Below are 16,359 nucleotides of genomic sequence, written 5' to 3' on the forward strand. Positions count from 1 at the left end.
TTTTCCAATAACCATTTCCCCATTTAGTTTTTTGAAGTTTCAAAGATATATATACGATCTTGTGGTCAGTATATTGATAGGGCATATGCTTAAGATCTCTTATCTTATGTTTCAATGCTTCAGATATACATATTTTGTCTATTCTAGTTTTAACACCCTTATTACCTATAAAAGTATAACTTATTATTTTAGGATATTTATATCTATAGCTATCTAATATATTTAACATGGTACACAATTCTTTATATAACAAAATTACAGTGTTATCAAGTACAACATTTGGGTTTTTTGTATCAATTTGTTGATCAATACAGTTAAAATCTCCCAACATAATATTTCTATGTGATTCTACATTTACACTTGCACAGTTTTCTATCATTTCTCTATAAAAAAAAAAAAAAAAGCCTTGTCCTGTGGATTTTGAAGGATTATAAATGTTCAATAGATTTATTACTTTGTCGTCAGTTTTGAAACTAGTATGTACCAATCTACCTTTCAATATATTGCTGTTAAAGTAATGGTTTGTACATTCAATATTTTATTTTTACCAAGGTTACCACACCTTTTGTATGTAACTCTCCTTGTGAAAAATATAATGTAAAGTCTGTATTATTTTCTAAATTGCTAATAACATGTTGCTTAATATAACCACATTCCTGCAAACAAAGGATTTCACAATCACCATAATCTCTAATGATACCATCTATTTTTGTTTCAAAACTCCTTCTAATATTCACAGTTATAATTTCAAAATACTTAACATAAGTAGTGTGCTATAAAGGAATGTTAGTTTAGCATGCATCATTTTAAAGTTTGAGTTGTCGGTGTTTGTACCTTTGTTTTCTCTTGTGTGTGCTCTTGCTTTTTGTCATCTCCGGTTGAATTTCTTGGCCTTTTATTTGCTAATGTAGTTTTGCTATCTGTTTTCGGTTCATCTGTTTTTGTCTTATCACTGTGTGTTCCACTTTTTTTTGTGTAGTTTTTGAACTTTTTGTCTTGTCTTTATCTTCTGTCTTTTCTTCCGTTTTCTTTTTCCCTACTTTAGTTTTGTCTTTCTTTTTCTTAGCTTCTGTATTCTTGATTTCTATTTGTTCATTTTCTTTTATCTGTGTATCTTTTTCTACATTTTTTACCGGATTTTTTTGACAAAAAGGTCGGTTACTGATTTTGGGATGTACGGCGGGCGGGCGGCCGGGTGGGCGGGCGGCCGGCAATCAAATGTTGTCCGTGCATTAACTCATGAACCATTCAATCAAAGCTTTTAAAATTTTAATATGTTGTTACTGACAACTAAATGAAGGTCGAGTTCAATAATGGCGATTTTGACTTTTACTGTTCAGGAGTTATGGTTCTTGAAAGATTGAAAAATGAAGTTTCCAGTCGTGTCCGTGCATTTACGCATGAACTGTTCTAATAAAGCTTCCCAAATTTTAATATGTTGTTACTGACAACTAAATGAAGGTCAAGTTCAATAATGGCGATTTTGACTTTTACCGTTCAGGAGTTATGGTTCTTGAAAGATTGAAAAATGAAGTTTCCAGTCGTGTCCGTGCATTTACGCATGAACTGTTCTACCAAAACTTCCCAAATTTTAATATGTTGTTACTGATGACAAAATAGAGGTCAAGTTCAATAAAGACGATTTTGACTTTTACCGTTCAGGAGTTATGGTTCTTGAAAGATTGAAAAATGGTTTCCAGTCGTGTCCATGCATTTTCTCATGAACCATTCAACCAAAGCTTTTGAAATTTTTATATGTTGTTACTGATGACAAAATGGAGGTCAAGTTTAATAATGACGATTTTGACTTTTACTGTTCAGGAGTTATGGTTCTTGAAAGATTGAAAAATGGAGTTTCCAGTCGTGTCCGTGCATTTACGCATGAACTGTTCTACCAAAGCTTCCCAAATTTTAATATGTTGTTACTGATGACAAAATAGAGGTCAAGTTCAATAAAGACGATTTTGACTTTTACCGTTCAGGAGTTATCATGGTTCTTGAAAGATTGAAAAATGGTGTTTCCAGTCGTGTCCGTGCATTTTCTCATGAACCATTCAACCAAAGCTTTTGAAATTTTTATATGTTGTTACTGATGGCAAAATAGAGGTCAAGTTCAATAATGACGATTTTGACTTTTACCGTTCAGGAGTTATGGTTCTTGAAAGATTGTAAAATGGCGTTTCCATTCACGTTGTTGCATTTACTCATGAACCATTCAATCTAAGCTTTTCAAATTTTAATATGTTGATACTGATGACAAAATGGAGGTCAAATTTGATATTGACGATTTTCACTTTCACCATTCATCAGTAATGGTTCTTGTGATATTGCCAGGACACAAATAAATATTAATAAATCCGGTTTGCTGTCGTTGTGACAGCCTCTTGTCAACAATATCTTCATATTCTGTTTAAAAAATTTGTTCATTTCTGGTAAACACGGAAACATTTTTGGTTTCGTCTGTTTCAACTGTTTTTTCTTTATGTTCACAAGATATTTCTATTTTTTCACCAATTTGTAACTCATTCTGTTGTATGATTTCTTGTTTGTTTGTAATGTTGTCCTGATTGTCTTGTTCCCACGATTCTTCGGTTTCCCAATTGTTTTTGTATGTTGTGTTCTCCGTTTGGTATTGATTATTTGATTCTAAACTGTTATCAAAAATTACATTTATGACAAACTCCTCTGTATTTTCTATATGATTTTTTTTTTGGTGGTGAAGGAAAACCCTGTCCAAAATACCTAGTTCCCGTATCAAAACTACAGAATTTGGAATGTGTGTAAGAGCTGTCTATATTTTGATCATCTACCTCAGCATATTGAGAGATATCATACGGTTGTGGGTTTTCTTTATCACTATTGCCATTGTCATCTGTGTTATTTTTATAAGGTACATGTTTGTCATTATAAAGTTCTGTAGATTTGTGTCCATAGCGACCACACCTTTTTGTTCCCATCTACGGTTTGGTTCATTTCTACAATCTATAACAAGACCGTATTCATTGCATTTGTAGCATTTTTTTAGATTTTGTTGGCCCTCATATCTTATAGTAACAAGCTGCCCCTGAATGTATATTTTTCTTGGAATCGGTTTTTCCATTGATGCAATTCTGACAATCTGACTACCGACTGAATAGAAGGAAAATTTTTAAATGTAGGCGATATCAGAGTTTGATTATTTTACCATATTGACTTATTTTTTTGTGAACAATTGCAGGTTTAACTTCGAACGGCATCCCGTATATAAAAACATCTATGAAATCTGTTTGTTCTCCCATTGGAGAGGACCAGCCTTTTCTGTTGTAAATTCAGTGTTTCCTATTTGAAATTTAGCAAATTTCCAAAAAAAGTTTGCAGACTTGTAATGTCTTTACATGTTACCATATTTAGATCTTGATTTATCCTTTGTAGTCATATTATTAAGTCTGATACATTTGTAGTTGTTTGTAAATGTGTAAGAATATCTATATATAAGATATTCTACTGTTACACCTATATCTTCTGTTTTTTTAAACACACCTATGTCTTCGAGTTCATTGAATTTTTCCTGTAAAGTAACTAGCTGTGTTTTTTAATATTGAGGTATCCTTCCCTTTCTTTGTGGTGGTTGAACTGGTCCCATGTTAACTTTTGCTTCTAGAGCTCCAACTGCTCCATTGTAGCCTTTAAACGTTGGACTGAAAACATGGTCATACTGTCTAAGTAAATATTTAAATTTTTCCTTTATACATGGTTGTAATAGATCATCAGGGTCAACTCGAACAAGATGGGAATGTAGTACTTGAGCCTTATTGAGTTGAGATTTAGTAGCAACTGCATGATCCGGACTTTTAATTTCATTATTACCCGGTGAATATGTAGAACGTACATTGCAGACATGTTCATTACGTTTCAAAACGAAAGGTTCATCAGTGAGGTTAGGTATTCATAGGTTTCCTGCAACGCTAGAAACTACGCTGGGTTCAGGCCAAGAATTAAGATTTTCATAAGAATCATTTTTGTGATGTTCGATGAAAAATATGTCATCAGTGAAACCATGTCTGTAGGTATTTTTACATCTATGTTGTCTCCTGGCCATAAAGTTGTGGAGTCGGAGGGTGCTCGTGCCACATGTGCTCTGCGCACAGCGCAATTAGAAGTTCCGTTAGCGGATGAACCATACTTGTAAACACAATCATTCCCTATAAGGACCTGTCGGCGTGCGGGACGAATAGATATATTGTTTTTCTCCATAAATGGAATACCAGCCAAGATGTCAGAATCTAAGTTCTGAAATACTAGTCCCTCAACATACAACTGGTGTTTATCTCTCGGAAATGTAAGTCTAGTAAAAGTTAGAGGTGATAATCCATCTGCTTGATGGTCTGACTGTGAGCTGCTGGTTATTTTTGCGTTAAGTTTGGTAGCGGCGGAGGCACGTATATTTCCAGTAGCACCACTGTCAATGGTAAGTCTTGTATTGTAGGATTGTGGCCATAATAAACGTCAATATAAGGTGAGTGTTGAATCTTGACTCTGTTAGATGCTACAGGGAACTGGTCTTGAAAGGTTGAATCATTATTTTCATGGTTATCTAAATCGCATTCGTCAACATCATGAATTTCAGATACAGCACGAGCTTTAGCAATAAATTGTCGATCTTGTTGTGGTAAGTATGTGCATTGACTAAGAAAATGACGGTCTGGTCGTCCTAGCTGCTGATTTGCACGGTGGGCATGATTTGAAGTTTGAGCGGGGCACAAACGAAGATTGTTTTGTCTTTGGAAAGCGCTTGACGGCTGCTCTCATGGATTTGGCGTCCTCTGTTGTACGTAACTCTTCTAGAAGTGATTCTAGAGCTTGTGATATTTCTGGTTTTATCATATGCTAGTGTTCTCGCGCGAAGCTCTGTACAATATCTCTGTTTTATAACTTTAGGTAGCTCAGGATGGATGAGACGAAGCCATTTCAATATCAAGAGGTTTTCTAAGGTAGGTGATAGTTCCTTGTCGTCCTCTATGTCTTCATCGTGGTGAGTTATACCCATATCTTTTCTTAGCAGACTGTCTTAAATAAAGGCCATTAACCGTTGGTACAAATCTTCAGGTTTCTCGCCTGGATCATAGTGAATAGCATTAAAGTCAACAAAATGCGGACCAGTAATCTGAAAACCATAGTTAAGGCGGATGGTTTGCCAAATGTTGTCGATCGATGTGGATTTTTTAACAATGCTGTTCCTAGAAATTAATGGGCAGTAGTTGGCAATCTGTCCTAACATAAGCGCTAACTTTTTGCTCTCGCGTCTTTCTGTTGGCTTCTGGGAGTTGATGTTTTTGTTTTCTTTTCCCATTTGGTTCCAGATACAAGAATCGGTGCAAAGTTTTTATCTTAATATGATGCATATATAAAAGAGGGACGAAAGATACCTGCAGAGGGACAGTCAAACTCCTAAATCGAAAATAAACTGACAACGCCATGGCTAAAAATGAAAAGGACAAACAGACAAACAGTAGTACACATGACACAACATAGAAAATTAAAGAATAAACAACACGAACCCAACCAAAACTAGGGGTTATATCAGAGCCCAGAAGGGTAAGCAGATCCTGCTCCACATGTGGCACCCGTCGTGCTGGCAGCTTATGCTATAACTTATAACAAATCTGGTAAATAGTCTAATTCGGTAGGTCACATTCATGAAAGGGAATGGGATTGTAGTTACGACGTAAGGAACATATCCGATATCATTTGTGAAACGGTTATTCCATAACGGTCAACCAACTCGTGATGGCGTCCGTAAAGTTTACGAAGTGATGATTTCAACTTCACCATTTGGAACTCTTGGTTTAATAGCTTCCTTGTGAGCAACAACCCTCTATCAAGAAAATCATGATAGGAAATGCAAGCACGGGAATATCGTATCAATTGGGAGATATATACACCGTATGCAGGTGCTGCTGGAATGCTGCTACTTAGAAATGGAAAGTTCACAATTGGAAAGCTGAAATCATCTGTGTCTGTTATATCCTTTATCTCTAGTTCAATGAGATAGATGCATTCGACATAGTCACCAAATTTTGAATTATTTATTGAAAGAACACCATCTATATAGCGGAAAGTAAGTTCTGGTGCCAGTTTTCAAAAGTGTTCACAGTTTCAATCTTTGTTAAGCACCACTGTTTCGGTGCCCGGGTAGAATTAGCCATGTTTATGATAATATTTAGGTTGTCGTTCATTTGCATTCACAGTAAAGTTTTTATTACGGAATGACTTACACACATTTGTACGAAGAAGGAAAATCACTACAGAAATGTACGACTTGAGATATTGTCTATTTATTGACTAGCATAGTAAAATGCCATGTGATATTATCTTACTTTTAAAGAAAAGATGAGTAGAAGGCAGGGTTTATATTCATATAAAATTATACATGTTTCTTACTGAATATGCATGTAATAATTGCCACTGGACATTAAACAGTCATTAATTCATCTAATCTTACTTAACATAGTTTATGCCTGTAAAAGACAAAGTTATCACAAGACAGCAATGTCAGATGTATTTATGCCTTATGTGGTTTAAATAATGTGGCTTTGAAAACTTTATGTTCGAGTGATTTAAAATATAAAATAGAGAATGGAAATGGGGAATGTGTCAGAGACAACAAACCGACCACAAAGACCAGAATCCAGCCGAGAGGCCACCAATTTAAAATGTTTATCGACGAAAGTTTTATGAGTGAAATAAATGTTGATCTCTGTCTGTCTTCCTTTGTATCCCTCTTCATACTCTTACAAATGACAAAACTAGTATAATTCTGATTTTTATTAACAAATAATAACAACAACAAAAATGTCAATAAATAAATATGAGCATGTCAATAACAACAATTCATTCATTCACAGATGGACATTATAACACTTTATCATATATTTAGCTGTTGATACTATTTCCTTGTTATAAATGCTACACTGTAATTTAAATAATGCTCTCCAACATTTTTCACCCTGTACTTCATACCCCTAGTGCATGTAATATGTCACACCTTGTTTGGATTATCAAGTTTAAATATATGATAAAGGGAAAAAATAACACATGGTAAAATTTTCATTTATGCAGTAACAAGCCAGCACCGATCCATATCAGCTCCCGGGCAGACTACCATCTTGCTGATATTCTTCGTTTTGGTAGATCAAGCATGTGATAAAAATTTACTAAGCATTATTCTCTAAACATGTATATTAGTTATCACAAAGCATGACAGTTTTATATAGTTCTACTAAAAATGTACAGAAAAATGGATAGTAATTCAACATATGTAAACGCTTTTCTCCACATAATGAAATTCAAAATTCTGTTCAATAATAATAAAACGAAATTCAAACAGTGACACAAAAAGCTAATTGAATTGCCTCATCGCATAAGATAAACATTTCGTATCATAAATAATAAAAATCAGAAGATAAACACAAAATTTGAACACAGCATACATACATCATGTATAAAATAAAAGTCGAAAAACAATACTATTCTATTCAATGCCCAACTCTTATCCCTACAACAGGACCAACTTATATTGCATGCATTAAACTCAGCACAAGCATTGCCTACAACGTGTTAAGTGTACTTTAAGTACTTGCAAAGCTAGATTCGAAATCTTTTGGAATCACAAAGAATTTCATCACAGAAACATTTTTGAGTATTGAGCTTAGTGTAAATAGCGTTAAAATGCTGGACGGCACTGGTATGGCAGAGACCAAATTGCATTTCCAACTCCTTCATAACTTCCTCTTTGTAACCAATGGTAACACGGTCTCGAACAGGTACTACCACATGCTGTTAGACAACACTTTTCACTGCCTGGGCAGTGTGAGTCACTTGAACAGTCCATCCCACACAATGGTTGTCGTCGTAAATCCCATGGACAGGAACCTGGTTTCCTTGCTATCACTAGAATTTAAAAAAAATGTTTCCGTCAGAACCCAACTAAACATTGATTATACCAGACTTTTACTGTATATATGTTCCCATCTTTATATTTGTTGGTTTTTTTTTAGATGTTTTCATACAATCAAGGCGCTTGAGGCATGGACCACCTTTTGTTATTCCTTTTCAATGCATGTGTTCTAATCTTTTTTTTACATTTAAACTTATTTTCATTTATCTAATGTTTTCTTGCTCTTATGATATCCATACGATAATACAATGATTATAGTTTATTAATATGCCGCGTTTACTTCACGTATGCCCATGATCAGTACGTGAATTAGAGGATTTCAAAAGTTAGTCTTTCCAACATGCGAGTGAAAAATATGACAAATTTGGTCTCTGGTGACTATAGCTGTCTCATTGGCAATCATACTACATCAACTTATTTTTATAAAGTAGGACCTAGTAAGTATGGAAATTTCGTGTAAATATAGACTAGTAGGTATAATTAGTAGTAGAATGGGTTGTTCTTTTAATTATATTTGTATTTCCGTTGACTATTCTCACTTACCAGTTACTACTGATCTACATGTATTTCCACAGCCATTGAAGCAACATTTTTCACTGTGTCGACAGTCTCCATCATTTTGACATTGTTCCATACATGGTCCAGGTGTTACAATTTCTGGGCAAGTACCCGTACGTGTTCTTATTATTTCTTCTGTACTGTTATTATCTATAGCTATAGGAGAGAGAGAAAAACACAATTGTTACAGAGGGATACGTGTTGCTTAGTGAAATTATTACTTATATATATATTGCCAGTTATTATCCTTAAAATGCCTTAGTTATTTTTTTTAGGGGTTGGAACATTTTTAATTAGGAGAATTATGCTTTGTTGGTAGACCCTTGATAGTTACTGCCAAATTTATCCACAACTTTGTTCCAAGGTATTTGGCAGACAAAACGGTCTGAAGAGAAGTAAGGCATCTATCTTTAGGGATATCAAGTTTTTTTTCCCCTTCATTTCAGTAAACTCGATTACTCCCACATTGAGTCTCCTCCAGTGGAATATAAGGTTGGTTTTCTATAATTCGAAATTTTTGTTATTGAAAAAAGTCCAGTTTTGAAAACAAATCATATTCCTTTTAAACTTAAATGATTGTTCTCATAAATATCATTTTTACAAATTATGCATTTCTTAATTGGTTAATCATAGTCTATCTAGAGTGTAGAATATAGTATGAAATTCAAAACAGTGTAGCTGTGGCCATTGATTGACCCATCAAAATCATCTATTGACTGGGACAATTTACGTGAACGTTTGTCTGTAACAACCACTGTTCATGACGTACCTACGATAGACATTTAAACTGTGGGGTCAACAAAGGTTTCTTAACGCCTTTAATTATAAAATAATTCGAAAAATTAATCAGGAATAACCTTTGTGTTTTGATTTATATAATTGAAATAAATCAAAATATCGTGTTATTTCTGATTAATTTTTCGAATTACTTTATTTAGGTGTTGAGAACCTTTGGTGACCCCATAGTTTAAGTGTCTTTAAAAAGTACATAGTGAGCATTGGTCGTTACATACAAACGTTCACCTAAATTGTCCCAGTCAATGAATGATTTTAATGGGTCAATCAATGGCCACAGCTACACTGTTTTGAATTTCATACTAATACTACAGTAAGACTGTGCAGGTAGGATTTTACATAAAACATTGCTTTTGTACTTTCTGATAACTTACCTACACATACGGGGTATTTTGAACACGGTGGGTATGAGCACGTACTCCTTTTTAATACGCACTTTTCGCCTTCTTCACAATCTAAATTCTGAAGAAAAAAAAGACAAATATGTTTTAACAAGTTATTCGTTGAAATAAAGGGGCCAGCTGAAGGACGCCTCCGGGTGCGGGATTTTTCGCTACATTGAAGACCTGTTGGTGACCCCTTGCTGTTGTCTGTTCTATGGTCGGGTTGTTGTCTCTTTGACACATTCCCAATTTCCATTCTCAATTTTATCAATATAACAAAAAATAGGTATGAAATAAAAACAAAAAACAAATAACAATGACAATGGAAAAAAATATCTATTTCTATTGTTTTTCAACGACTGTCTATCTATTTCTAGGTTCCAAAATGACCTTCTAAATGTGTTATATGTTGATGATACTATATTCCATTCACCTTTACCCAGTAATTACATTTTATTGTTTCTAAAAGCGGAATTGATTACGTAGATCAAAAGAATTTACCTATCAAGATACAATGGTGCTACTATTGATATTTATCTAGTTCGTGTATCCCAAGAATTGAATTCCATTCAATGTAGTAATCATATAAAGAAAATTCGTGACTCTACGAACAATTATGTTTATTATAACCCTTTTAAGAAAGAATTAGGTAACACATTCTAAGTAAAGCTTATGTGAGTTATACATACTATGTCACAAATATGATATGGATTATTATTTATAACTCGAAAGTTTGGGGAATTCCTTTGGTAATAGTTCCGCTGCGCTGCGTATTATGATATATTCCCGAAAGGTTTGAGTTTTTTTAATTTTTGTTGAAGAGTTCGAGGATTTGGACCAAAATGTACAAAAAAAACTAATTTGCACAATAATTTTTCGAACAATTGAAGTTTTGTTGATGTTATGTTTCAACAGTTGACATCATAACTAAATAACATTAAGGACACGAAATAACATTTAGCGTCGCTTAAATATATGTGTCTAATTGTAGAATCACACAGCATGTGCCTTGAGACAATGAGACGGTATCTTAAGACAATTCAAATTACGACTTTTTTTCTTTTGTAACATGTTTCTTGACGCTGCCAAATTTCTGCATAACATCTTAAAATACAGAACTAACGTTACTTTATTTTGATTTAAGAAACGATGATATATCAGACAAAACAAATTTTTAGCTTGTTTTTTTTTTTAAATTAAGAAAGTATATACTTGGCGTTGCAAAAGAGGGGCGAAATATACCAGAGGAACATTCAAACTCATAGGTCGAAAATAAACAGACAGCGCCATGACTAAAAAAGAAAAGACAAATAAAGATCAATAAAGAAAACAAAAGTACACAAAACAAAACATAGAAAACTAAAGACTAATCAACACGAACAATCATTCTGTCCGAAATTTCTAATCCGATCACGATTGCGTATGAATTCGATCAAATTGTGAATATACATATACAAGGGCTTTCTATACTACTTTAGACTTTAGTATAGAAAGTCCCTGACATATACTAACGTTACTAGTATGTAATAGCACTAATTCTGATAAATCATAATTTCGTTTTTGAAGAATTTTCCAATGGGAAAAATAAATATACTTACACATTTTCTACGGTAAGACTCGATTTCAGTAATGGCAAGAACGAAGACCTACAATACAAAAACGTGTATATTAATATTTAAACAGTTTTGTAATACATTTGTACAAAAACATATTGAAAAAAATCTTGAATTTATGTTAAAAAAAAATTATTTATATATCGTAAATGTATTGAAATAAATTTGAATTCTCCCGAAATATTTTAACATCTGAAGTATGTATCAACAAATTTCAAAATGTTCAGGTATGAAAACTGATTGTTAAAGAATTCCAGGCGTTGTCATGTTTTTGCCTTGTTGTCATGTATGAACCTTTGTTTTTAAAGATTTTACTGTCGTCGTTAAGGAGTATCTTGTTGTCATTATAAGCGCTGGTTTTTGAAGACATATTAGTTGTCTTGTTTCGGGTATAAAAAGTCTTTTTTTATGACATTCTAGTTGTTGCCAAGTTCGTGTCTCGTTTTAAGTCATCATATTTGAAAACACTCCGATTGTTTTGATGGCCTTGTCTTGCTGTTATGTATTGAAACTCATTTTGATAACATCCCAGTCATTGTCAAGGTCGAGTCATATTGACAGGTATAAAAAAAAATGTGAATCCTCAGTCGTTTTCATGCCGGGAATGTTGTTAGGTATGCAAAAAACATTATTGATGACTTTTCATTCGTTGTCATAATTTTGTCTTGTTGACAGGCTCGAAAACTCAGTTAAGTGACATTTAAAATGTTGTCATGGTTGTGTCTTGTTGTCAGGTTGGAAAACTCAGTTTGGAGACATTTAAAACGTTGTCATGGTTGTGTCTTGTTGTGAGATAAGAAAACTCATTTAAAGACCTTTCAGTAGTTGCCTTGGTTGTGTCTTATTGTCATGTTTGCAAACTAATTTGTAGACATTCCATTTGTTGTCAGTTTCGCGTCTTGTGCTTGTAGTCAGGTAAGAAACCAATTTTGAAGACGTTCCAGTTAGAATCATATTCAAAACAGTGTGGTCCTGGTCATTGATTGACGACCTAAATTATCCTATTGACTGGGACAGATTAGGTGAACGTTTGTCGGTAACAATCACTGCTCACTATGTACTTGTTAAAGGCACTGAATCTGTGGGGTCACCAAAGGTTCTCAACACCTAAATAAAGCAATTCGAAAAACTAATCCGGAATAATACGATGTGTTGATTTATATCAATAATAATATAAATCAAAACATAAAGGTTATTCCTGAATAATTTTTCGAATTATTTTATTATTAAAGGCGTTAAGAACCTTTGGTGACCCCACAGTTTAAATTCTATAAAAAGAAAGAAGTGAACAATGGTCGTTACCGACAAACGTTCACCTAATCTGTCCCAGTCAAAGGGATAATTTAGGTCGTCAATTAATGGCCAGGACCACACTGTTTTGAATATGATTCTATTGGCTTGGCAAAACAATTAACAACTAAGTCATACGACCATTAAAATAAAATCCAGTTGTGGTTGTTCATCTTGTGTGTACGGACGATAACTATTGCTTTAAAACTGATTTAATTAAACAGGAAAAAAAGGAAATATGCATATCAATATTTCATTTGTGTTCTTGTACTAGTATAATATATGTATTTTATCATTCTGTATAATAACAGATATAAATGAGACAACTCTCCATTCAAGTCACAATTTGTAAAACATATATATATATATCTTTTTGTTACTTGTGTCGTTGGGTTGCTGTTTTCGCCGACTTTGATTAAAATGGCAAGTTTACAATACATCTTTTTTTATATTCATATTTCCTAACACAAACTACAATTTCAATAAAATGTTCGTCGATTGATCTTATTCCTTTTTGGAATGTCAGATTCAGTCATCAAATAAAATAAATTAGTAAGTGTGAATTTTCAAGATTTTTTTTACATTTTGTAAAATTAAAGCATTTATTCTTCTGGAATGTTATTAAGCAGAAAAAGACAGTTAAGCTTAAGAGACACATACTATATATATATACATTAAAGTATACTTACTAATAAACATGAAATAATATTACAATAGCACCTTTCCATTTTGAAAAATTGTTAGTTATTTTTAAGATTCCGATATGCGCCTTATATCGTCGTTAAATTAATATGAAATTTTGAGAAATCAGAAAACTTTTAAAGCTAAACACATGGTCCTCTATCTGTCAATCATTTTTATTGTATACCATAGCAATATACAAATAAACGATAAGTTACGCCCCTAGCAAAAGTCAACATTTTTATTGAATACTAACTATAGTGACTCTCTTTTAAAGCTTCCGTAATAACTTTAAGTATAGATTATCATAAAAATGTCTCACATGATTTGAGAAATGATATGTATATGGTAATTGACGTATATTGTTTGTATATCTCTGAAATGGTGCAACATTTTATTTCACATTTTCTTATATACATTAAATTCGTCAATTGCAGCTAATTGAGAACCATTCAATAAAATAAATCGGAAATATCAAGCACTAAGAAGAAAAATTCTACAATTTCCAATTGAATTCCAATAAAAGTTATTTGTTTTCAGAGATTTTATAATGATGTTAGATTGAGAGTAAGAGCAATTGTTACACCTTAAAGGGGAAATAGATAGGCTATACATTGACGTATTTTGTATGTATAAATGTGATAGCCTTTTTCAATAATTCAGTTTTTAATGCTCTTTTGTGAAGCATAAAAGATGTCATGCACAGTATAACATTCAAAATTTTAAACCTGAAATCTAGAAATCATAATGTTGGACCACGTTGAGTTATAAATATTTTCGTTTGAGGTCGTTTAAAACTGTTTGGAAAAATCTGCGCGTGTCTTTTATACTCGTGCTCATGGCTTCACAACATATTAAAAAAAAAACTAGAACACAAGACTTCCAAACTGGTGCACTTGACTTTCAAACTGATGCGCACGACTGTTAAAAATGTAGACATGGCATTCAAAAATTCGAACACAAGGCTTTCAAAAACGCAGGACTTAAATACTGGCAGGCGCTCGACTTTCAAACTGGTGCACGCATGAGTTTAAATATGATGCTTGTGACTGCTAATCATATATGTTTAAATATACTTTTTCACTTTTTTGGTCTTTTTGAAAATGTTGTTTGTGCTGTTTTTAGACCATTCTACAACGAAATTTGTTTTACATGCACACGTATAAAAATTGCGGTTTTTATCCAACGCAATCATAGGTTTGAACGTAGTTTTCAATTTAGACTCTATTATATTAAACATATATCTAAAAACAAATCACATTAAAGTTGAAGATTAGCACATTAAAATACTCGACTTTCCGACACTTTCATGCAGGACTATATACAAACTGATGCGCCCGACTTTTTAACAGGATGGTTCAACGACTTTAAAGCTAATGCCCACGGCTTTTAAAGTTGTGCACATTCAAAGTCTCAAAAACAACACTTTTAAATACTTTTACGCAAGACTTTATTACTGCTCAACGACATTCAAACTCATGCACATAACTAGTTTGCACGTCTTTCAAACTCGTGTGCACGGCTTAAATCTGATGCTTGTTACTTTCAAAAAGTTGCTCCCGATTTTTTTATGTGATGCAAATTATTTTAAAACTAGTGCGCACAACTTTGAATGCTATGCATACTCAAAAAACCAAACACAACACTTTTACACACTATTACGCAAGATTTTATTTCGGAGCCTTTTATCGCTTATTATTCGGTATGGCCTTTGCTAATTGAGGAAGGCCGTACAGTGACCTATTATTGTTAGTTTTTGTGTCATTTGTTCTCTTGTTGAGAGTTGTATCATTGGCAATCATACCACATCTTCTTTTTTTATATTTATTACTACTCAACGGCTTTCAAAATGATCCTCGTCACTAGTTTGCACGACTTTCACACTTTTTCCACTATTTCAAACGAGTTTATGCGTTAAACTCATGTGAAATCAGTTTTTGTGAGTTGAAACTCATGTGAATTTCACATGAAAATCACGTAACTTTTTTTCATGTGAAATTCACATTAATTTTTAAAATAGAGTAATTCAAATAACGTCTAAATTTTCAAATTTAATTAAAATCATGAAAAATATCAATTTTTGTTGTTGTAAATTTCACGTAAAATTCATGTGAAAAATTTCACATCAGATTCATGTGAATCTCAATTCACGTGAAATTCACATAAAATTCACGTGAGTTTCATGTATAAGCTCGATTGAGGTGAATCTCACGTCAAATTATTCATGTGAATTTCATGTGAAATTCATGTGAGCAAATTTTGCCTGTGTAGTAGTATTTTATTAAATAGCATGATATGCTGCATGGGTTTTGTTCATTGCTGCTACATTGGGTCTATGATGGATAGTTGTCTAGTTCGCAAACATAACACATCTTCTTCTTGGTATTTTTTTAGATCTGGACGTTACTTTGATTTTTACAGAGGATGACCGTGAGGTCATTCCGATGTATTGGTTTCGCCTAAATTTCCATTATGTAAATAAGTTTTCGGTTTTTAACCGATCTATAAACATGAATAATACGCCGACATCATCGAGTGCAAAATAACATTTCTTATCGCTTGCTATATATTCATTTCTTCAATGAATACTCATCAAATATTTATTTTTAGAACATAATTTAATAATATTAAAATGTTTTTTATGTATGTAAGTAATAATTAATAATATCTATGCAGCCGTACAGAAAAATTGTGTTAACGCATGCGGAAGAATGTATCAAGAACGATTGCAATCTCCTATAAAGGAGGTGAAGATTATATACAGATACATGCAAAGTTATTGATCCTTGCTCTCCCGTTTTGCGGGAAAATATGAATGCCTATGTAACTGTAATATACAAATATCAATATAATATAAACCAGAGTATATTGATTTGTATCACTACAATATATATATAATAGTTCTTACGGTGTTGTTGAATTATGAAAGCAATTTTATTTATCTTCCACACAAGAACTTGTCTAAGAAAAAAATACATCTGCACATTAACATCACTTTCAGGTATAAAGATATTATTATTTTTTGGGACAAGTGCTTGTTGACTATTCACAAAAACTTGCGGTCATCCGATGTTCAGTACTTCAGTACTTTGATTTAGATGAA

The 16,359-nt window shown here is 32.9% G+C and overlaps 1 protein-coding gene across 1 annotated transcript; it reads right to left on the bottom strand.

Annotated features, from left to right (window-relative positions):
• Window positions 1–6,786: 6,786 nt before the first annotated feature.
• Window positions 6,787–13,373, bottom strand: LOC139511912 (waprin-Phi1-like). Its single transcript, XM_071299063.1, has 5 exons — window positions 13,265–13,373; window positions 11,271–11,318; window positions 9,664–9,751; window positions 8,480–8,650; window positions 6,787–7,929 (listed from the first exon to the last, which is right to left on the bottom strand). Exons 1-5 carry the CDS (start codon window positions 13,301–13,303, stop codon window positions 7,703–7,705), a joined length of 573 nt encoding a protein of 190 aa, XP_071155164.1. The 5' UTR covers window positions 13,304–13,373; the 3' UTR covers window positions 6,787–7,702.
• Between the last annotated feature and the right edge of the window lie 2,986 nt (window positions 13,374–16,359).

Source organism: Mytilus edulis, chromosome 2 (genome assembly GCF_963676685.1).
Source record: "Mytilus edulis chromosome 2, xbMytEdul2.2, whole genome shotgun sequence".
NCBI lineage: Eukaryota > Metazoa > Mollusca > Bivalvia > Mytilida > Mytilidae > Mytilus > Mytilus edulis.